The sequence below is a fragment of the Spermophilus citellus genome, assembly GCF_964194105.1.
Source record: "Spermophilus citellus genome assembly, chromosome: 10".
NCBI classification, from domain to species: Eukaryota; Metazoa; Chordata; class Mammalia; order Rodentia; family Sciuridae; genus Spermophilus; species Spermophilus citellus.
Genome location: NC_138197.1, coordinates 64,052,962 through 64,077,505, shown reverse-complemented (window position 1 = coordinate 64,077,505; position 24,544 = coordinate 64,052,962). Strand labels below are relative to the sequence as shown.

The following is a 24,544-nucleotide window of genomic DNA, read 5'->3' as shown; positions in this document are numbered from 1 at the left end:
ATAAAATTTTATAATCACACCTGTAAACTTTAAATATTATTACCTCACTATTTACACAGTGCTTGTACATATTCTGCATCAGTTAATTTTCACGACCTCCTACCAGGGAGGCAGGAGATATCAGTCCATGTTATAGATGGGAAAAAAAAAGTTTCTAATCATGTTTGGTGATGTTCAAAGGAGATGTTTCAGGGGTTATTATGTGTACTGAAGTTAATACTAAGTGGGTAGGGCTAAGTGTTGATATGGTGACTGTACTTTTATTTGTTCTATATATTGGAGGCTCAATGTATGCTTTAATAACCACTGCATTGCATCATGATGTCTTGTTAAAGATAAAGAAGAGAATTTAGAAAAAAATAGTTTAAAAAATTGTTTATATATATATATATATATATATATATATATATATATATATATATATATATATATAAAATCAAGGGTCCTTTCCTATACAGTTTTAAGAAGTTGTCATCTCTTGCAGCAGCTGTTGGACCTTTTAAAAAGAAAGAACAAATGAAAAACTACATTACACAGCTGGTTTGAAATGTACATTTAGGAAAAAATGACAAACCTCATCCCCTTCATTCCCTTTACTTTTTATATGAGTGCAAAAAATTGGTACCTTCTTAATGTCTGGTCTCTTATTTTTCTTTTCATGAAGACATTGACTAGCAATAGAGTACATAGCTTCAACTGAAGTGGAATCGACATCATTCATCTTTACATCAATATAATCTTCAATTGTCTTTTCTTCATCTTCAATTTCTTCTTTAATATCTAGCTTAAAAATGAGTGTTAAAATTCTGTTAAGAGCTTCAAATACAAGATAAATAAATTAAATATCAATTTTAATTATTTAAATTAACCTATGCTTTTACTATCCTTTCACTGTCTTTTTTTATAGCACTTTTAAGAAGGAAAGATACTGGGCTGGGGTTGTAGCTCAGTGGTGGAGTGCTTGCCTTGCAAGCTTGAGGCACTGGGTTCAATCCTCACTACCACAAAAATAAATAAATAAATAAATAAATAAATAAATTTATAAATTTAAGAAAGAATGGAAGATACACAGAACAAACATTAAATATTTATTTAAACCCCCTAAATACTTTTAACCTCTTGCCTTCTAATTTTTGCATTTACAAGTGAGCTAATTGCTTATGTGTTCCCATTAGCAACATTTAATATGAGTTATCTGCCTCATGATGTACTTCTGCTAATGCAATTCCAACTCCTAGACACATACACCCCTCCCTGCATTTGAAAAACTTCTCTATAGGTACTTAGATTGTTTCATCAAAGAGAAAAAAAGGAGGGGGCATAAGGGAGAGGCCAGGATGAAAGAATAATGAATGAGGATAGAAGTCTAGGATTATGGTGGTACAGTGGTAGCTCCCCAAAACATGTCTATGTCCTAATTCCTGGAACCTGTGAATGTGACCTTATCTGGAAAAACTACATCTTTGTAGACATAATTAAATATCTTTTTTTTAAGAGAGAGAGAGAGAGAGAGACAGAGAGAGAGAGAGAATTTTTTAATACTTATTTTTCAGTTTCAGTGGACACAACATCTTTATTTTATTTTTATGTGGTGCTGGGGATCAAACCCAGCACCCCGTGCATGCCAGGCAAGCGTGTTACCGCTTGAGCTACATCCCCACCCCATAATTAAATATCTTAAGAGGAGGTCATGCTGGATTTTCCAGGTGGCCACTAAATACAATGACAAGTGTCTGTATATGAACAAAATGAGGAAAAAAGATATAGAGAAGACAATGTGATTACAGAGACAGAGACTGGAGTGGTAGAGACATAAGTCAAGGAATGCCTTCAGAAGGCAAAAGAGGAGCCTCAGCAATGGAGAGGCACTAAGCAACTCAGTGAGTCCCTGTCTCGAAATCAAATACAAAATAGGGCTGGGGATGTGGCTCAATGATTGAATGTCCCTGAGTTCAATCCCCAGTAACCTCCCTCCCCAAGAAAAAGAAGGTGGAAGAGGAAGAAAGGATTCTCCCCTGGACTCTCCAGAGGGAGCACAGCCTTGCTAACACCTTGATTTCAGACACTTGGCCTCCAAAAGTGTGACAGAATAAATTTCTGTCACTTTAAGTCTTCTACTTTGTGGTATGTTTTACAGCAGCTTAAGAAAACTAGTACAGATGTAAAAGATTACTTATAAGAAATAGAATGTAAAGATAAGAAAATTTTCTCTAGTGACATAAGGGCTTATTAAAGCATCACACTCTGGGCTGGGGATGTGGCTCAAGTGGTAGCGCCTGGCATGCGTGCAGCCCGGGTTCGATCCTCAGCACCACATACAAACAAAGATGTTGTGTCTGCCGAAAACTAAAAAATAAATATTAAAATTCTCAAGAATAAAACAAACAAAGCATCACACTCTTAGCTATATGTGCATTAAAATCTTATTATTTTATGTTGATACCATATTCAAGCCTTAAGAATGGGTGAAAAAGTATAATCTTCCCTTAAGTTTTATGATGTTCACTATTAAATGATGAAGTATAAAACTTGTGACTAAGAGAGATTCTGTACTTTTCTGTATTACATCCTCACTTAATTTGAAGTTTTGAGGCTCTTATACATTCTGAAGAGGAAAAAGATTTAGGTAATAGGATAGAAAAAGTAGGCCTTTAGACAGGTAAGCCTTGCCTAAAAAGTTTAAGCTGCAAGTTAGTAAAACACTGAGTTCCATCTTTTGCCCTCTGTACCTCTTTTCTCTGCCCTCCTCTATTTTTAATCTATATATTTTATATAATTCAATCCACACCCAAAGCTTTATCTATGACTTAATTAATGACTCAAAAATAGCATCTTCAATCCAGGATTTTCCATCAACTTCCAATAACCAATTAAACAGATAATTTTATTTCTCTGATTAAGACAAAATTTTACTTTTTAATGTGCCACTTAAAAATTTAAATGTTACTAAAACAATAACTTTAACATTGTATCTATAAATATACTGATATGAAATATTATATTGCATGTATTACTGCATGATTGCATTACCAATATTCCATGGAGAGCTTTATGATGTACATTTTTATAATGGAAAAAATATTATAACATACAGATACTTTACTTATGGTTTCCACAAAAAGGTATGGCACCGGATCCTTGAGCAAATAAATCAATCCCTTTGATTTTCTAATTCCAATTCTAGCTACATAATCTGGTATATGAATATTTCTGATATGATTGTACTGGTTTGTCTCATTTGGATACATAAATTCCAATGAAATCAGTATGGTTATTTATCCAAGTTTAAGAAAAACTTACACATGATATTTCCATCACTCTTTAATTTCATACAAATTTCAAAATTCTTAAAACTTGTGACATAGAAAAAAAAGCAGGGCATAATTTTCCTCTAGTTTTATTTATCATTCAGCTAACTTACTTATAAATTGTTAATGAAGTGTCTAATATATAAAATTAGATAATGTTTTCTAAAATTTTATAAATACTCTATAATATAAATAGAGAATGTTTACAAGCAATCCTATTCTGATACAAATTTAAATGTAGTCATTTCTTTCTGAGCTAGAAAACTGTTAGTAACCATCCTGGAAAGTAAGAAATTAAGGTAAACTGGAGAAGATCTCAGAAATCATTTAGTTATATTCTAATTTCACTCACAAAGAATGTATAAGTGACCGTTCTAGGCTTCACAAATATTTCATGGCAGAGTTGAGATTAGAAATATTTAATGCTCTTTCCATATATCATTATGTATTGCCAGTAGAAATACTTGTAAAATAAAATTCCGTTTCTAGATGTCAAATTTACCCATACATAGTAAATATTTAGACAATAAATGCAAAGAGAAAAGAACTAGAAAAAAATTGAATCTTTCAGTTACTAATAACTGAGGTTCACGGTGTTCATCCACAGCTGGAAGTCCAGTGATTATTTCTAGTAAAACCTATGAAGAAAAAAATCCATTAATATAACACTTAGGATAACATAAAAACTAGAAGGAATATGAATCTTGATTATGAAATCTGGTTAATATTTTCTGTACAAAATGTATAGCTTTTGGTATTAAAGCAGAAAGAACACAAACCATGGGCATTTCTCATCATCTTCCTTCATGGGCACCTAGGATCCCACCATGCCCCCATAAGCAATTCTTTCCTATTGTCAACTTGTAAAAGAATCAATCCAATCAACATGTGTTCTGGGAATTCCTAATCCTTCTCCAGTCTTTCAGGGTATTCTTCACAAGAATAAAGAAAATTAAATTTGATTATCTAATCCCAATTCTCTGGCTCTTAGAAGAATCTTATGTTCTAAACACTAGACATATTCTACAACCCCATGCGTTAATGGTACAGTGCAATGAAGTCAACTTTCCATATGTGAAATATATTTGAAAAAGATTAGATGAAGAAAAAGCCCTTAATATCTCCAACACTCACACTCTGTTCCTTACTCAATCTTAGTAACTATTAAGAACAGACTAGTAGATCAGAAAATGCTAAGAAAATGGACACTAAAGAACATATTGTATGACATGACTCATTCTATACATTGATTTAATTTAAGCTCATCCAATTCACAAAAAATCATTTATTGCAACAATTAAAAAAACCTCAAAAATATCATACATTGGGAGATATTTTCATAAACTTTCTGATATAATCAAAGGTTAACATAAATGATTAACATCTTAAACACAAAAGCTAAGCAAGATAGGTATATTAAAATACTCTCTTGGGCTGGGGATGTGGCTCAAGCGGTAGCGCGCTCGCCTGGCATGCGTGCGGCCCGGGTTCGATCCTCAGCACCACATACCAACAAGGATGTTGTGTCCGCCGAGAACTAAAAAATAAATATTAAAAATTCTCTCTCTCTCTCTCTCTCTCCTCTCTCACTCTCTCTTTAAAAAAAAAATAAAAATAAAATACTCTCTTAATTTTGTACTTGTAGAAGAATGATTATTGTATGTAACTTACCACACCAAAGCTGTAGACATCAGATTTGGGTGTTATTTCTCCTCGTAAAGCTTCAGGTGCCATATAAGCTGTTGTGCCCACAATTCTGCTAGTCATGACTGTCTGGGCAAACTTCTCAGAGGCCCGCGCAAGTCCAAAATCTGATATTTTGGCAGTAAAGTCTTCATCTAGTAAGATATTTGCACTAAAAAAATGTAAAATGTGGAGAAAAAAATGTTTTCTTCCCAAGGAAGTCAAATAGTTCCTTAGATAGATATATGAAAGTATATATGAACACATGTATATACACATATATTTACATTGTTTGCCATTTTATTGGATATATCATAAAAGCATGAAATTTGTGTAAATATATCTAGGATTCAGAGTACAGTCAAATAGAAAGAGGAAAAATATTTAGGAGAATAAAAATGAAATAGAAATTTCCATGCTAGTGAGAGATATTTTCATAAATATTTCACAAATAATTAAAAAATTTTTAGTTATTGATGGATCTTTATTTTATTTATTTATATGTAGTTCTGAGAACTGAACCCAGTGCCTCACACATGCTAGACAAGGGCTCTATCACAGAGCCACAACCGAGCCCCATAAATAATTTTTTATAGGAAATTTTAGTTAGCTTTTTGCTGCTGTGACTAAAAGACCTGAGAAGAACAATTTCAGAAGAGGAAACCATAACACAGGGTAACTTCCCAGTCTTCCAAAGTACCATTTTTTTTTCTTTGTAGTTATGGGGATTAAACCCATGGAACTTGCACATACCAGGCAAGTGATTGCCACTGAGCTATATTCCAGCCTTCAAAGCACCATTCTAACAAAATTTTAATTTTTTTATTGAGAAATAGTATTTGTGCATCTTTGTGGGATATATTAATTATTCAATATATACAATATATAATAATCAAATCAGGGTAATAAGCATTCCTATCTCTTTAAACATTAATCATTTTTAAGTTTTGGGAATCTCATACTCTTCTAGTCATTTCAAAATGTATCACAGTGTTATTTTAACCTCTAGTTACCCTACTGTGCTATAGAAGAACCAGAAGTTATTCCTCCACTCTGTTTTTTGGTGCCCTATGAACTTCCTTCTCCCCTTCCCTTCCAAGTCTCTAGTGACAATTACTCTATTCTGTTCTTCTATGAGATTGACTTATTAGTTTCCAAAAATGAGTGAAAATGTGGTATTTGTCTTTCTGTGTCTAGCTTTAAAATAAATTGAAAACACCATTCTTAATTCCTTTTCTAACAATACTCAATTCACTTAAAAACAAATTTTTAAAGTTATCTCAATTATTTATTACTTTGAACTATTTTTGTACCATCTGGAATCTTATAAAGGGTAAAATTATGTATAAAAGACATTAATGAATTCATGACAAGCATCCATTTATATATTCATATTTTCATTCAATAAAACCTTATTGAAAAGACTTTGTTTTATAGTATTTAAACTTGGTGATGAATATGTGGTGAATCTTAGAACTTTATCTGTGGAAAACGCATATGAAAAATTAAAAAAAAAAACAGTATTACACTGGGCTAGGGCTATAGCTCAGTAGCAGAGCACTTGCCTAGCATGTGTGAGGCACTGGGTTTGATCCTCAGCACCACATTAAAATAAACAAATAAAATAAAGGCATTCTGTCTATGTACAGCTACCAAAAAATTTAAAAAAACAGTATTACATAATGAGAATATCAGATACCAAATGCTGGAAAACCAATCATGTGCCAGGAATTACTGGGTAAAATTCCAAAGAGAAGGTATAAATTATACTTTGTTTTGGAGGATTATTTGAAGTTGATGGTTATATGAAGGAAAGAAAGGCATGTCAGGGAAATGAACATATACAAAGTGATGAAAACACAACAGCATATGGTATACAGAATCAATTTAAAAACTAGTGTTCATGGAAGATGGAGTGAATTTGAATAGTATCTAAAGTTTACATAGTATGGAACTGATAATTTCAGATTTATCATTTAGAACCATAACCTGGAAGTGTTGTAGTGAACAGGTGAGAACTGGTACAGACTTGTTTTACATTGACTAGGAAGGTTTGAAATAAAGCCAATAAAAGATAACAAAGATCTAAACAGAGGCAGAATAAATAGGAAGTGCACATTTTCAGACACAGAAATTTGTGACAATAGGATATAGGGACTGAAAAGTGTTAAGTTTTGGAAATGAATAAATAGTGACTTCATTTGATTACAAAGGAAATACAGTTTTGGGAGCTATGGATAAATTATGGGTTTGTGTAAGCCACCTCAAAGCAGGGGCATTGCTCTTTTGAGATCTCTCACTTGCTCGTGATAGCAGGGGCAAAAAAATTCTGTCTTCCACAGAATTTACTGGTTCATACAGCTCTAGATTCAAAAAGCTGCCTGGAGGTGAAAGAGACAGCAGTGTGCTCGAACTGAATTAAGGCACCAGGTGCCTGGAGGAGGAAGAAGTACTGCAAAAGTTGATATGCTACCAATTATGCTGTGTTCTCCTCAGCTTTACTTTGGTTTATCTTGTAGAAGTTTCTCTCATAATAAATCCCTTTGATGTGTTTGCATATAAAATAAAGCACATGGATCTCTCCTTTTTGTTAGAGATCAGACCCCACCAGGGCTGATTCACCCACAGAGCCCCACTATTAATCTACTAATTGAGTTTTTTGTCTTTATTTCTTATATTTCTTATTTTTAATCACCTCATCATCTTGAGTTTAGGTAAACTGAGTAAATGTCATGCAGGTCATGATAATACAAGAAAAAGATGTTTGGTTGAAGGGATGGTTTGATTTCTAAGATAGTGACTTAGAGGCTCCAGTGGGATACTCAGGCAAGGATTTTTAGTACAGGCACATTGAAAAATACAGTATTAGAAGCTGATGATATTGACTTGAGAGTCACCTAGGCTGCCCTTAAAGTAAACTGCCAGGCTGTCTTAAACTTGCAATCCTCCTACCTCAGCCTCCCCAGTAGCTGTGATTACAAGCATACACCACTGCACCCAGCTCCACTTCTTTATCTTAAAAGAACCTTAAACACAACATGTACAAAAGAGAATTTATATTTTCACTTTCCCCAACACCACTCCAACAGAGACCTCTTTCTATATAAGTAAATCATGCCACAGTGATTCCAGAGTACAATTCTGGATGTCATAATTCCAAGAGTTATTCCTGATATTTTCCCTCCTTCACTGCCAAGATATCAGCAAAGCATGCCATCTTAATCTCTCCAATTTGTTCACTTCTCTTCAAATTAACTGCCATGACCAAGACTTGTATGGTAGCTTACTAATCACCCCTTCTTACAAACTGTTCTCCATACCAGAGTCACAATGATCTTGTAAAACTTACATATTATGTCACTGCCTTACTATAATTTTAATAACATCTAATTACATTTAAGATTTAATCACATATAAAACCTTACCTTGGTCTATCAGGCCCTATAGGTCTTAACTCCCTATCTATTTAATTTTATTTCAACTCTTGCATCCCTTCACTTTCTACATAACAGTCAAACTTTATTTCACCTCTTAACTCATTGAACTCCTATATTCCTTCCCACTACTGAGCTTACAAACATGGTTCTTTCTGTCTAGATTGTTCTCTCCATCTTCTATAGCTGCCTTCAAACTGTTCTTGCTTATTTCCTACTCATTCTTTGGATGGAGATAATATATTTCACATATACATACTCATACACACTGAACCTATACTAAATACTATGATTCTATTATTATTTTGTGATTATTCAATTGATGTCAAGCTCTACATATGCCACTTTTGCTAAATTACATCATCTACAGTACTTAGTATATAGCAGGTTAATATTGAACTACAGAAATATAAATACATGTGATGGTTTAGATATGAAATATATCATGTGTTGCAGGCTTGGTCCCCAATAAAGAAACGTTTAGAGGTGGGGATTTTGGGATCCTCAGGAGTACTCTGACCTCATCAACTGACTGATCTATTGAGGGATTTGTAGATAATGGCATTACTGGGAGGTAGGACCTAGTTGGAAGAAGTAGGTTACTGGGGTATGCCTTGCAAGGGTATTTCTTCTGACTCCTTCCTTAGTCCCTCTCTCTGCTTTCTGCTGCCATAAGGTGAGCAGTTTTGTTCTGCCATGCCTCAGGCCCAAAGCAACAGAGCCAGCCGATCATGGACTGAAACCTCTGAAACAGTAAGCCAAAATACATCTTTCCTTTTCTAGTTGTTCATGTTAAGTATTTTGTCACAATGATACAAAGCTGACATAATACTTAAGAAGAAAGAGAACTGAAAAAGTACTCACGGAGGATGAAGGTGATTCAGAAAAGAGTAATAATCCAGAAACTAACAAAGAAACTATTTTCCACAAGGCAAAAGAGCTCAAGAAGAACAGAATAACATAATGTCAACAAATAAAGGGAAAAAAGTCAAGTAGGATGAGTACTAGAAATAGGTCATTGGATTTGAAATAAAGCAGATTACAGATGTCCTCAGTGAGAAGAGCTTTCATGGACTTATGGAGAATGTATCCAGTTGCTTCAGGTTAAGACATGCATGTGAATAGTGAATAAACACAGTGACAACAAATTAAAGACGGCTTTCCAAAAACTTTTCACAGCTGCATTTACCTTTTAATATCTCTATGAATATGATGGTTTTCATGTAAAAAACTGATTCCATTAGCTGCACCCTGAGTAATCCTGCATCTTGTGTGCCAAGAAAGTGGTGGAGTACCATCCTTATGAAGAAACAAACCAATTAAAAAAAGAAAAAAAAATCTATAGAAAATATGTAACTCAATATTTTTTTCTAGGCAATAACTGAAAAATGCTATCACTAAGAATATAGGTCTATAATTTTTTAAGTTATTAAAATATGTCTAAATAAGATCAAATGGAGGTTAGCATTTCTTATTTGAAGATAAAAATATATAAGAGCATTTCAACATCTAACCTTGACTAGTAATTTTAGGTGATCACCTAACAGACTGGCAATCCTACTTGTTTACAAATCAACTAGAAAGCTTTTATAGAGCAAAAAAAATTAAGATTAGTGTAATTTAAATGATCCTGTACAAAGTAAATATTAATATTCCAACACAGAAACAGAAAGCCAAATGATATGATGAACAAAATATCTTACCAAGCAACACAGTCTGTCTAGCAATGAACCGTTGGGCATGTAAACGTATACTAAGCAGAGATCATCGCCATCACTTGAGAAACCAAGTAGTTCTACCAAATTTTCATGTTGACACCTATGACAAAAAATTTTCCATGTAGATCATTATAATATCTATTTGTAAATATTCAATTTAGTGTTTCAACAGAAAAAAGATCAAGAAAATAGTATGTTATATATCAAATATATTATATATCTATGTCTTAATTATATAACCATAATTTTCTGTTAATGGTTCTCTCTTCTGAAATACTGATCAATGTTAGAAGCAAAACCTCTTTCTATTTTATAGTGAAAATTCAATAATTTGGCTCATTAGAACTTGTCATAACTTGGTTAAAGATTAGGCTGATGCCTGTATTTGTTTAGTACAATTTTCAATAGCATAAAGAAGATTTTAAGAAGTCTGCTCAAACTTTTATAATACTCTCAAGAATTCTCTAACATACCAAAATATTTTATCACACACTAAAGCACTGATTTATAGGCCAGATCTTTAATCACATCTAAATTATACATGTCTGATCTTTCATCACATCTGATTGTCTGTTTATATATACACACACACACACACACACACACACACACACACACACATACTGAGGGTAATAAAACTGAAGTTACAGTATAACACAACTTCATAGATCTGTGGTTCAGCTTAGAAAAAACAGAGCTGAGTTCAAAGTCAAGTTGAAAATCTAGCTCTGCTACTTCTTAGATATGTGACCTGTAGCAGGTCAACAACCTCACTGAGACTCAGCTCCTTTATTTGCTAAATGCAGAAAATAGTAGCTAATTGGTAATATGAATACTTATAATTAAATGAATAAGTATGCAAGAGCCTAGAAACATACCTGGCACATAAGTACTCCTTCCAAGTGTTTACTCACTTTGTTCATTCAAAATGCTTGATACTTCTAACATTTCCTTATAGCAAATAAATTATCTCTACCTTCATTTATTAAAACAATAATTGTTTCATTTTCCACCAAACTGGCACATTTTAAATATTAGTAGTTAACATTTACTGAATTTATACTATCCTTAAGGTATTGTGATGATTCACTTGCTTTGTTTTATTTAATCTTCACAACAGGGTAATATTATCCAATTTTACAGATTAGAAAACTAATGGACAGAGAGTAAAGAAACTTGGTCAATGTCATTTTACTAGTAAGGATCAGAGATTGGCACATATCAAAAAAAAATAATAGGCAATGGTGATTAGGTAGCAGTGATATTTAAATTATAATACACTGCTAGTAGAAGTAAAATGATCACAACTTGAGGTAGAGGGTATAGCTCAGTGGTGGAGCATGTGGTTAGCATGAGTGAGACTCTGAGTTCAATCCCTATCATCAGAAAAATTAAATAAATTACCATTACTTATCTATAAAATGTCATTTGAACATGTATTTGGAAAGTCTTTAGAAAGTTAATGTAATCTGACCTGGTAAGTCTTTTAGGAATTTATCCTGATGAAATAAGCCAAAATATATTTAAACATTTAAAGATCTTGTGATCCTTAAAGGATCTTTGATTTGTAATACTGAAAATTAGAAAAAAAATCTAGTAGAATAATGGTTAAGTAAGATATGGTCTTTATAAATAACAGAATGTTACACATAATTTAATTTTTAAAAAATTTATTTTTAATGACATGGTAAAAATGCTACCAACATCATGAAGCAAGTATATCAGAATATTTGCAATGGTTACCTCTGAGTTATATATTTAAGAGTTGGTTTTTATTATTTAAAAAAACATTTTTCTATATTTTATCTACTTTGAACAAATTACTTTTACAACTGGAGAACTGGAGATATGAGTAGAGAGAACAAATTTTCTTTTTTTCAGTGTGCATTATTTTTACTATACCTGAATCAATTTCAGTTTATTAAATATTTCTTGAGATTAACCAAATAGAATTGGTAATTTATAGCAATGGGCCTCGGGGATATAATTTGGTAAATCCCATTCAGATCCAAATCCAGAGCTCAGGCTCTGGAATCAGATCTGGATTTGAATCCTATCTTTTAACATTTACTGTCTATGGGACCTTGGGCAAGTTATTTAACACTTCTAAATCTTTCTTTGTTTTAAAGGGAGGTTGTAAGAGTTGTCCCGAGAATTAAATGAGTCAATATAAATAAAATATGTAACACAGTGCCCAGCATATTGTATACACTCAAATGTCAATCAGTATAAGTACTAAATACATTTCTGATTTGTTTCTCCTACCTTTCTTGATGATGTCAACAATTTCCCAGCATTCTAGGTCAAAGTATTCTAAATATCTTTGCATGTAATGCTTCCCTAGTTATTTTATGATTGTTATCTAAGGGTCTATTATTCTGTAAAGTTTTTTTAAAAGTATCACTACAATTGATCTTTCATGAATTTTGGGGGCAGAAAACATAATAATAGAAAACTGAAATTCCATGTAACTTCCTTATGATTTAAAACTAACTCCTGTTTAATCTACAAGCATATGAAATGCAGTCATTAAACTGAGCCAATAGTACTTATCTAAACCCTTTACTTTGATTTTATGTAACTGCATTTGGAAATATCCATAGCTCATGGTACACTTTGGTAAAGAAACCAGGTTCCTTGTACCTTAACTGGTTCTTTCCCCCTCTATCACACTGCCAAGTAATACTTACTTTGCCATTACTTTTATTTCTTGATCAAATTGTTTTTTCAATTCTTCAGTACTAATGTCTACCATCTGAAAAAATAATATGCAGTTTAATACAGTATCATTACCTATGGCTTCTAAAGCTGAAGCAGCTCAAGAAATAGCTGGCTGATCTGCTTTCTTTAAAACAATAAGGTACTACTTTCCTTATTTATAGAACAACTGATATATAGAAATTTTAGTGTTTTGCTCAAGGTCCATGACTTATCAGAGAACAGAAAAAAATTATGAGCCTCTCTAAGTTACTGTGGAAACAAAATAGAATGAGACTTCACTGCATAGAAATTTTGAAGTAACAGAAAACCAGCAAATTTGAATGCAAAAAGAAAATAAAATATTTGAAACATATATGAGAAAGAATGACAATGCATATATATGCGATCTATTAATATTTTTAGGATATAACAACAGATTTAGAGTATAACAAATCAAAAAGTAAGGGGTGAATATGTAAATAGAAATGGGAACAAAGGATACAGACAAGAAGATTTATAGTCTTGATATATATTTTCTAAACTATATTTTTAAACAAGAAAAGTAATACAAAATATATACATATATAAATTTTCTTAGTATCATTTTTATTTTGATTACTCATGAGGTACTATGTGACACAGTATTTCTCAACTTTATTTTGCAAATCTCTCAAAATTGTATGTATGATCACATGCATGTGTGCTAAATATTTTTTTCTAGGGATGGGGTCCATACCTCTCAATTGAATTTTAAATGTTAAGGACTACCAGCTTTAGGAAGGCATTTATTAGAAGAAAATATATGGTGAAATAACATATTTCCTAAAGATTAACGTAAAGCTTGTTATATCACATACTAGGAAGCAACTATTCCTTTCATTCTTTTCCTCCTAAAAACATTACTTACAGCTGCCAGCTTCTTCACTGCCACTGCTGTGTTGTTCACATAGCCTTTATATACAACTCCAAATCCTCCCTCTCCCATTTTATTGCCACCAACAGAAATGGGCTGTTCATCAAAATTATTTGTGACATTCTTCAATTCATAAAATGAAAAACTATGAAAACCTAAAATGCCAATAAAATAAGGAAAAAGTGACTAAATAAAAAGGAAATTAGTTTTAATAATTTTGATGTTTTTTCAACTTAATATTTCCTACATATGCAAATACAAAAGAAAAGACAGGACAGATGGGACGGGGTAAAACCATGTTTAAAACACAAATTTTAAACTTTATTATGAAAATTATGCTTAGTGATCTTACCAACCAAACATTCTAATTACTACCCAAAGTGAAGTCACATAATTTCTTTAAAAAAATGTTGCTTGCAAGTTATATGGAAATATTTACTTATTTTTCCCTAGTTTCTATGTTTTGTTTTGTTTTGTTTTTGTGGTACTGGTTCTCAAACCCAGATGCATGCTAGTCAAGCACTCTACTTTTGAGCTATATACCCAGCCTACCACTTTCTATGTTGTCTTTTTGTTTTTGTTTATTGCATATCTTTACCTCTAATCACTGAAACTTGTTAATGCAATGAAGATAGTACATAATAAATGAAGAGGGGAAAAAATCATGCAAGAGCTATTGCCAGTATGCCTTTGACTGCTAAACAAATGAAAGAAGGAGAAATTTATTTTAAAACAGTGATTGTCATCATGACAAAGTTACTAGTAAAGAGAGCACTGAAAATGTTACTTACGTGTATCACTAAATTCTAAACTTTTATTTTCTGGACTTGAAGAGTCAGGTAGCACATGATTTTGTTCAAGATTCTGCACAGGTATCACAGATGTCCTGTCTTTTTCATAGAAAGGCATCTGTTTCTGCTGAACTGTTGTAGCTTCTATACAAGGTACAGCATGAACAGTTTTGGGAACAGCATCTGCAAAACAGAATAAGAAACAAGTCTTCCTTCCATAAGAAAGTGTTTGTAAAAAAGTTCAATTAGGAACTCAGTTTAATTAATAACATTTGAATTTTCAGAGGTTGGCACTATATTTTGACAGCATACATAGGAAGCTACCTAGTAAGAACTTGTCAGTCACAATAAAGATTGGTACAGTAAGGCAGTGTTTACAAAATGTGGCTCATGTGCCACCTGCACCAGAAACACTGAAGTATTTGTTTAAGAACATAGACCTTGAATCTAACTCCAGAATTTCTGACTAAGTAGGTCTGGAAAAGACCTCCTTGTTCAACAAGAACCCCAATTGATTCTTATGCACAATAAAGATTGAGAACCACTGGTATAAAGGGCGTCAAAGGGAGAAAATTAAGGTTATAAGGAAGATAACTAGACATTAACATACTACAATGCAGTGTGGGGAAATCATGATGATAGAATGTCATCAAAGTGGAATTTGAAGGTGGAAAAAGCAAGAGTTCAAAAGAACAATTTCCTACAGCCTACACAAGTTCTGAACTTCCCGATGGCCCAGAATTATCTAATTTTAATGGTAGAGATCAGACTCACTTTAGCAGCAGTCTGAAGTGTCCTGTGTTTGCTTGTTAAAGAGTATGGGAGAGCTGAAAGAATGAAAGGAATTCTTAAGTGTAAGGTTCATTTAATATGAGAAAGAAAGTAAGAGTAAGTAGAAATGTTTCCATTTCTGCCATTTGTCTTTCTACCCTAATTTTGATACCCTGGTCACACTCAGTTTACCTGGAAGCAAAAGACTTGCAGGAGCAAAAAACTCATTTTGGATCAAAAGATCCACAAGATCACCAACTGTGCAATTTGTGGTACCCCAGTCAAACAATAATTCACAAGTGGGACTTTTTCCAGTTTGAAGTAATGCTTCAAATCTCCTTAAAAGCAAGTAACAAAGAAACAAATTAGGATATAATTTGAGTTCATACGAAAACAGGAATTAGCCTCCTTTCTCCTTGTTTTGCTTACAGAACCTCCTATAAAATTAAATAGAAGGGATAGCAGGAGAACAAGCAAAAATTACCACAAGCCAGGAAGGAGAGGCAGGAGAAAAGATGCTGAAGATAATGATAATAAAAGTTAACATTTACTGATTACTTAGTGGGCTACAGGATGCAAATGCATGAACTTGTTTAAGGATATTATGATTACCATTTTAATTTACTAATGAGAAATCCAAAGTTGGACAGGTAGAGTAACCAGCCCAGGGTCACACAGCCAATAAGAAACATCCAAGATGAGATCCAAATTCAGATTTCTCTTCACATAAGGATGTACTTTCAACATACTAAGCTATATTACTTCCTTCATGACTTATTAACTAAATTAATTTTTATTTATTTAATTTAAAAAAAATCCACATTCTTAATTAAACAAATAGAATATGTACACATTCAGGAAATTACTCCTTTGATTTTAACTATACTTATTATTTAACTAAATTGAAAGAAAACAGAGCCTTTTTTGTTCAGCACTTTAAAATTAAAAATTAGTTTCATGAAGTAACATTTAAAAATTTAATCAATATAGCTTTCTCTGTTTTTCCTCCAACTATTTTATTTGGAAAATTTCAAACCTACAGAAAAGTTGAAAGAATAATGCAATGACCAACCATTTACCTACCCTTCTTCTAGATTCACCAACTGCTAACATTTTGCTACATCTGGGTTCTTGAACATACTGTTTTTCAATGTCTGTGAGTGTGACAGTGTTTGAAGTGTAAAACAGATGTCTTGCATAATATTTCACAACCTATATTTACCTTACTACTTTCTCACGATTAAATTCAGGTTAAAATTTTTGGTAAGATCACTACGTAGGTGACAATGTACCCTTCTCACTGTGTCATATTCAGAGGTTAAAAAAAATGCCATTTTGTGTCATTACTGTTGATCACTTGTTTAAGGAAGGTTTCTTTATGATAAAAGTAACTTTTCCCTTCTTAATTAAGTAACTTGAGAGTAATATGTGGAAATCTTGTACATCTGTTCATCAACAACCTTTATCTTATGCTTTTAAGTTCAATGATGAACCAATTATCATTAGCGGTTATAAATTTGTAACTTTCTGATTTTATCATTATTTTAATCATTATTTCCTGGCATTATTCTGTAAAGAAGAGCTTTCTTCCTACCTGCCTCCTACAACTATCAAGTTTAAAATAGTAATATCAACAAACTATCTTTAAAAAGTAGCTTTCAATTTTTAAACTTGATGCTTTCACAAGTAATTTAAGATGTTTAAGCCTTCATATCAGCAAATATTTCCTGGAAGGACTAATGCAGGTGTCAAGGCTTTAGATTCTTTGCCAGGTGATTGTTGAATACCAAAAATAAATTTCCTTTTCTCTTGCTTTCAAAGACAGATTTTGACATAGGTCTTAATTGTAGTGACTGACAAAAATAAAACATATTTTACACTAAGAAAAAAATGAGTAGAAACAAAGAATGGAAATCATGTGAAGCTAGTGTTGAAAAATTCTGGGTATGATCTAAGAATTACATTTGTAGATATGAACACTTACAAATTAACAGTTTTAAAATCAATTTGAAAAACTGCCAAAATACATTGGTAAGGGTGCCTAGAGATTCACACACTTAGAAGTTTAAACTCCAGAATTTTACTAGATTTTTACAATAGTCTTATGTTCCTTCAATCTGAAAATTCAAAGTGTAAAACAGAGTGACAGAGAACTAGAGCAAAGGTGAGACTCTTTAAATCAAAAACTTATTTTCAAGATTATAATATTAGTCTAGCTGACAAGTTGAAAATGAAGCAAATATTGCAAAAAGAAAAGAAGAAAACAAGAAGGGGTGACTTATTACCCACAGTAGAGAGGTTCACTTTCTAAATTCAATGAGTCAAAAAAATTAAAGGGAAGGGATAGCAGGAGAACAAGCAATTAGTAGGTATTTTTACCTACTAATGTAAAAATTTCAAAAGAAAAAGAATTTTACGTTACCTTATGTGAAACTGATTGTATCTATCATCACCAGATGGTTTTTTAATAGCTATAGCTAATTTCTTCCATCCTTCTTGAGGATCAATAAAATCTGACAACTTTCTAATTAGGCCAGCATTGAGGCAACGCACATATGTTGATGGTGTTATGGGTTTGTTCATCTTCTATTCCTGAAATATGAAAAAATTCTCATTAAAATTTTACAGTAGTTTTGGAGGTGACATCTGTGAGCTCATATATCATACTTTGCTATACTGCACGAAATGTTGGCAACTGATTATAACACAACAAAGCAACACTCCAAAGTCAACTAGTTGATGTCCTAAGAAGAAATCCAAATTAAAATGCATTTTTCAAGTTGTCCTCTGGTTTTGCTTTATTTTTCCACCTATAAATATCAATAAAAATAGGAGGAATTTTTTCCTGACACTGATATTTGCCAAGTAAAATTAATACAATGTAGCAAAAATTTTAACTTTACCTGAAAAAATTATGCGAGTATGTTTGGGAATCAAATCTATTTATCTTTCCATTTAAAATACATTTTTTCTATCAATACTTAACTATTAAAATCTATGCAATATTCTTTGGTAAAAGTGAAAAGTAAATATACTGAACTAATTTAATAGCATTAAAAGATATATGGCCCAGATGGTTGTGGTGGCACTTGCCTATAATCCCAGTGGCACAGGAGGCTGAAGTAAGAGGAGCACAAATTAAAGGCAGGCTTGGCAACTTAGTGAGACCCTGTCTTAAATAAAAAGATTAAAAAGGTTGGGGATGTAGCTCAGTGGTAGAGTAGCCCTGGGTTCAATCCCCAGTACCACATATACACAAACACATACACAGAAGATATGGTCCATTCACATACTTTGTTAGCATGCTCTTCCTTGACCCCTTAACTCCTGCCAGCCTCACCTCCTGGACTCCTGGTATTGGAGATTAAATCCAGTGGCACTTTACCACTTATCTCCATCCCTGGTTCTTTTCATTTTTTCATTTTGAGACAGGGTATCCCTAAGTTTCTGACACTTGCCTCTGAATTGTGATCCTCCTACCTCAACTTACTCAGTGGCTGGGCTTGTAGGCCAGCCCTACCACACCTGATCCCCTACATACTTTGAGTCCCTGCTGCCTCACCACAATTCATTCCCTACTAAGCCAAAATATGTGGTTTGCCATTTCAACATCTCTCTAAACAGAACCTTTATTTCCTCAATCTCCCTTTTTTTCTATAACTTTACTCTGGAGATCAGAAGCCAGGGATAAGTCTCACAAGTTTACTTGTTTACCAGACCTGTAGAATACAGCTGTAAAGAACTAGATAATGGAACAGACTGGTGTGAACACCAGTTTGTGACAACCCCTTTTCAACTGGGCATTCAATGCTATTATTTTTTACTTCTCTTATGTCATTGTCCTTAGTGACTATTTCATACTTTTACCTCTCTACGTAGCTTTAACTTTTTTCATGCCCCATTCTCAGTAGATGGTGATCTTTCCTTCCAATGACTCAAGACAGATATTTTTTCTGTCAATTATTTTTGCTTCCCTATATTTTTTCTTGAAAATACAAAACAACGTATTTCTAGAGTAAAGAATACATTCATAGGGTAAAAAATTAAAAAATTATAAAAATGTAAAAAGCAAAGTCTCTGTATCATAAGCTTCTAGGTCAATATATTCATTTCTTCTCTTTGTCTTCCCTTGACCACCATATCTAAATAGGTTTACCTGTTCTCTACCTAGTTATCTTTCATCACTACACATTTTAGTTGTTACTTCATGAGTTCAGGGACCATACTGATTTTATGAATTAATATATACCCAGAGACTTGCACATTGTAGATACTGGTGTTCTGTGCTTATTTTAGGAATGAACAAATTATTGCCCAGTACCTTACTAAGTGAATTATGTATTTCATTTCATCCTTTCAGTAACTAAGACAATTTGCCACTTTTATACTGCACAGTAGTAACTGAAAGATCAGGAACTTGAACTCATTTGGAACTCTTGACTCCAAAATTCATGCCATATAATCCTGCTTTTATAATTGATGCATTGTTCATATCACTCTCATTTCTAGAGGGACCATTCCTTTCCATTTATACATTCAGCAAACATATGCATCAGGTTTTATACTAAGTGATAGTAGCCCAAAGAGAAAATCTTTGTTCTCAAGTTGCTCAGTCTAGCAGAGAATACAATTAAAATCAATGATAAACAAAGAGGTATGTTTAGAGTGTTATGTGGCTTAAAGAAGGAGCATCAAGCAGAGACAGTCAAAATTAGGTATATTAGGACATATTTGGTTGGGTGGCATATATTATGATATATTTGGTTGAGTTAGAGGTTAGAAGGATGAGTGAAAGGGAATGATAAACCCAGGAAATTCTGTTTAGAAGGAACAGCCTGAAAAAAAGATGAGAAAACATGGGTTAGGCTCAAATAATATCTATTATAGCTGGACCACAAGGTGTATGTGCTATAGTTAAGAGAGATGAAGTTGGAGAAACAGGAGGGCCAAATCATTACGTGCTCTGTAGGCTAAGACAAGGAGTTTAAATTAGTATTAAAAGTTTCAGAGGAGCAACTTCATGATTTTTAAGAAGGGGGTATTGTATGATCTTTGTTAAGTGGATTCCTCTGGATAAAAAATTAAAGAAATCAGTCAAGGTCAAGAGACCATATCAAGGCAAGGAGACCAGTTTGAAAACATCTGCAATAATCTAGATGAGCAGAAATGAAAGCCTGAAAAAACTATACATTTTAGCAAGGCTCTAAGTAACTTAGAGAGACACTGTCTCAAAATTTAAATAAATAAATAAATGGTCGAGGGATGTGGTTCAGTGGTTAAGTAGTTCTGGGTTCAATCCCCCATACCATAAAAAAAGGAAAGAAGGAAAGAAAAAAAATTCATAAGAGATCAGAGACTAAAAGAAAGGAAGAGTGAGAGGATGCCTAGATTTTATGAAATACCTATTTCTCCCACCATCTAGGAAAGGTGGCATCAAGTAGCTATATGCATGTCTAAAGCTTAGCAGAGAGGTTTCAGCACAGAATGTTCACTTATGTATTCTCATTTATGGATTGAGGGGCTGGGGTGTGACTCAGGGGTAGAGCGCTTGCCTAGCATGTGTGAGGCACTGGGTTCAATTCTGAGCACTGCATATAAATAAATGAATAAAATAAAAAGATTCATCAACATCTAATTTTTTAAAAAAAATATGAATTAAGAGCATATTTGCATATACAGTTGAGGAAACAAGTTAAAAATAAATTTGCCTATTAGTGACATATAGAATGAGAAGGAATGAAGTAAAAGAAGCAATTTAAAAAGTACTTGATAAGTCATAGAGGCATAAAGAAAATCAGGACAGTACCATATTAGATTTATAGAATGGGGACTGGTTGGTCCCCATTCTAGAAATCTAGAGAGGTCAAATAAATACTGATTGGTATGTAAAATTTGGAAACCTGAAGGATAGTGGTGACTTAAGAACAGTTATAGTGAACAGTGAATGAGTGGTTAAAAATAGATTTTCCAAGATGTCCATCTATGAAGAGGAGAGGAACAGGGGAAGGGAGTTGAAGAAGGAAAAGAAGCTGAAATATGGAATCTAAAATTGTATCAATGAACACTGCACATTAAAATCCACTGCACTCAATGAATCTTTTATCCAATGTGATTTGGACCTTACAGACTTTATGAAAGAATTTCAGGACCCCTGATCACATTTTTTAGAGCTGCTGGTTAAGAGTTTAAGGCTTAAGCTGGTTGTTGATACAAATGAGATAGTGAAAAGGTCAGTGCTGAGCAGAAGGAAATCTCTTCCTCTGAATCTAAAAAGAAGCATAGAGGGAGAGTTCCCACACAATGTCATTTCCTCTATGAAGTAGGACACAAAGTCATCTAGGGCTAAGTAAAAGCTCAAGCACCTTAAGAGCCAGCTACTCCTCTGAGTCCAACTCAGAAGGTAGTATTGGCTTTTCCTGACAATCAAAAACTCTTTTGCTCCAAAATGTCACCTGATCATTCTTCTATTACAACAATTATTATATTTTATTGTGTTTCTGTCTTCCCTGCTTGTGTATTCTCCTGGGTAGCAATTCAACCAAATTTACTTCAGCAGCTACAGAAAACATTTGTCTTAAATGAAAGGCTGATATTTTTAAATTAAGAAATCCTGTCTACGTATAGATTATGCAGTTGACTCCTTTAAGTTATTTTCCCTTATTTATCCAGATTTCTCTAAACTATAAGAAATACATGATTGACAAAACTAGAAAGGTACAAATGCTCAATAATTCTAAAAACTACAGCTAAAATGCAGGGAATTGAGAACAAAAACAGGCTATATCATGGTCAGAAATAAATTTTGTAGCTCTCCTGCACCCAGATTTCTGGCTGAGATGATAGTGTAGGGACATAAGGAAAAGGAAGGCCTTTCAACATCTCCTCCATAGATGTATGCCCAAAAGTTCTAAATTCCAGAATTTAAAATTTTACCTTATATTTTCATACCACCCCCAACCACATATTTGGAAGAATATAAACCAAAATATTAACAGTGATTATCTCTTGATGATTATTTTTATGGTGATTTTAATTTTGCTTTTATGGCTTTTCAATAATGAAAATAAACTGTATAGAAAAACTAGAAAGTATCATCTTTTTTAAACTCCTTAAAATGTACTTTGGTATACTCTGCATAAATAGAAGTGGTGCTGGATCTATAAGTATCCTTATGATTATTTTCTCATATCACTAATTTCTATGGTGAAGACAAACCATTCATATTTTCAAATAAGACAATGAGGACAAGTATACTAGATGAGGTGGCAATATATTAAAATCGATGTCTGCTTGTGGAATCCAAATATGTTTCTGTTCATATGCCCATAGTATGCCCCAAGAGACTTCAAAACATTTTTGTCAAATGAATTAATATAGTTTAAGACTGTGATAAAAGGAGGGGAATGTATAGGGGTTGGAGAATGATGGACTTTGGATTTGCATGGGTGTGGGAACAATTATTTTTTGACAGAATTTATTACATAACATTGTTTTTAAAAGTAATGCATAGAAATATATGTAACCTCAATATTTAGAGTAGTGTTGAAGGGTTACTGGTTGGGTACAAACAATAGATATGAGAATATAGCTGAGTTTTTCAGATGCTGGCAGTCTTATTTAATCAAGCACAGTACTTTTTAACATATTTGTAACCCTTCTAAAATACATTATTTGCTTTCATATGTTCTTAGCAAAATATGCCAGATAGTCATTAATGTTTATTTTTGAACACCTCAATATCATCACCAAATACAAAAACTGATGATAACTTCCTACAAAATTCTACAGGGTAGCCTTTTTCAAACTGGGATATGTGCTGGCATATCATAAATAAGCATGTACCTTTTTTAAAAAAATGACTTAACTTAATGGTAAGTAATTTAAAATGTTTGGGGTATTTAAAAATTATATAATGTCATTCATTCATCAAATATTTACAGAGTGTCTCTTTGTGCTGGAAGGCTCCTGGAAATAGAGCTTTAGGACAATTGGGTGGGGGGGGAGAATTAACTGCTGGAACTTACATTCTAATAAAGAAGTCACGGAATAAGCAAACGAATGAATTCTATAGTATGTTGAAGTAAGGACACAGAAGCAGGAAAAGACAAATTAGGAGAGTGTACCAACAATCTGATGGGAAATGCTGGCAGCTTGGATTAGTGGATACAGCAGAGAAGCTGCAGAAGATCCAGGATGCTGGGTATATTCTGAGGTAGAGCCAATAGAATCTTGTGTGCTGATGAGGGGAGGCAGAAGATAGCACCAAGGTCTTTGGACTCGAACACATTTCCTGACATATACTGACAGGAAGACTGTGGAAGGAGTAAGTTTGTTCTGGAAGATCAGGAGGTCAGTTCGGACAAATAGAAATCAAACTTCCCATGAATGTTTAGTATGAAAACAGGAGAATAAAAGAAATCTGAATTTTCCAACAGACATCTACAGGATCACTACCAGAAAGGGAAAACGACAGATTTTAATATCCTGTGCTTTTAAGGCGCTTGGGGCAGGCAGGTTTTTGAGGTACTAATAGCGCTAGTTTCCATTCTCAGTGGCTAAAAGTATTTTCTCAGGGTTTGCTTTTTATCCTTTTGTGTCTTTTGCTTCCAAGTCGTCACGTACGTTCCAAATCTGGTAATGTACTTATCTGATCCTACAATGCCTCTCCACTTTCTAATTGGAATCTTGAAAGCCGGAGAAACTTTTCCCCGCCACAAGCATCTCCGTTGAGTGCTGACTTGACTTCCTGGTTCTGAGGAAAAAGGCTCAGGGACACACACCCTGGGAGCCAAGAAACAGAGAGTGTCTGAGCCTACCAATGGCTGGGTGACGCCCCTCCACGACACAGGTTCGTGCTCTGGTTTGACCAACTTCTGGATCCCCAGGGACCCACCAAGCTCTGTCCATGCAGCCTACTTCCTAACTTTTCTGACTTTGATGGTAAGGCGATTTGCGTTCTGCGGCGGACCCGCGACAACCCTGAGCAAAGAGAATGAGGCTCGACTCCCACAACCTTCCGAGAAGGAGATGCACAGGCCGGAAATCCCTTACCTGCCGGGGAGTCAGGTGGGAGGCACTGACCGGACACCACCAGGCCGAGCTAGCAGCGGAACGTCAGCGCACCCGGAAGCGCTGGAGAGGGGAGGTGCCATTCTGAAGGCCACGCCCCCTGATTCCTCTAGGTGCCTGTAGGCGGCTCTACGACTGGAGAAACTCTGGCGAAGGT

At 33.7% G+C, this 24,544-nt stretch overlaps 1 protein-coding gene across 4 annotated transcripts; it reads right to left on the bottom strand.

The window, feature by feature from the left end:
• Positions 1-360: 360 nt before the first annotated feature.
• Positions 361-24,477, bottom strand: IRAK4 (interleukin 1 receptor associated kinase 4). 4 transcript variants are annotated; one of them, XM_081311176.1, is made up of 13 exons: positions 24,370-24,477; positions 17,741-17,910; positions 15,511-15,656; positions 14,548-14,730; positions 13,751-13,911; positions 12,834-12,898; positions 10,129-10,243; positions 9,615-9,724; positions 4,980-5,163; positions 3,884-3,946; positions 626-784; positions 434-496; positions 361-393 (listed from the first exon to the last, which is right to left on the bottom strand). In XM_081311176.1, the coding sequence occupies exons 2-12, from the start codon at positions 17,899-17,901 to the stop codon at positions 461-463; spliced, it is 1,383 nt and encodes a 460-aa protein (XP_081167302.1). In that variant the 5' UTR covers positions 17,902-17,910; positions 24,370-24,477; the 3' UTR covers positions 361-393; positions 434-460. The 4 variants fall into 4 exon arrangements, 3 of the variants coding, with proteins under 3 accessions (XP_081167302.1, XP_081167304.1, XP_081167303.1); XR_014024172.1 differs by lacking the exon at positions 3,884-3,946 and having other exon boundaries at positions 361-496; positions 626-780; XM_081311178.1 differs by lacking the exons at positions 15,511-15,656; positions 24,370-24,477 and having other exon boundaries at positions 17,741-17,879.
• Positions 24,478-24,544: the final 67 nt, after the last annotated feature.

Excerpts from the sequence above, each read along its gene's own strand:
- IRAK4 (XM_081311176.1), bottom strand. The coding sequence starts at position 17,901 with ATGAACAAACCCATAACACCATCAACATATGTGCGTTGCCTCAATGCT. Across the intron at positions 14,731-15,510 it reads TGCAAGTCTTTTGCTTCCAG|ATGCTGTTCCCAAAACTGTT; the intron begins GTAAACTGAGTG and ends TCTGTTTTGCAG. Across the intron at positions 12,899-13,750 it reads CAGTGAAGAAGCTGGCAGCT|ATGGTAGACATTAGTACTGA; the intron begins GTAAGTAATGTT and ends TTATTTTTTCAG.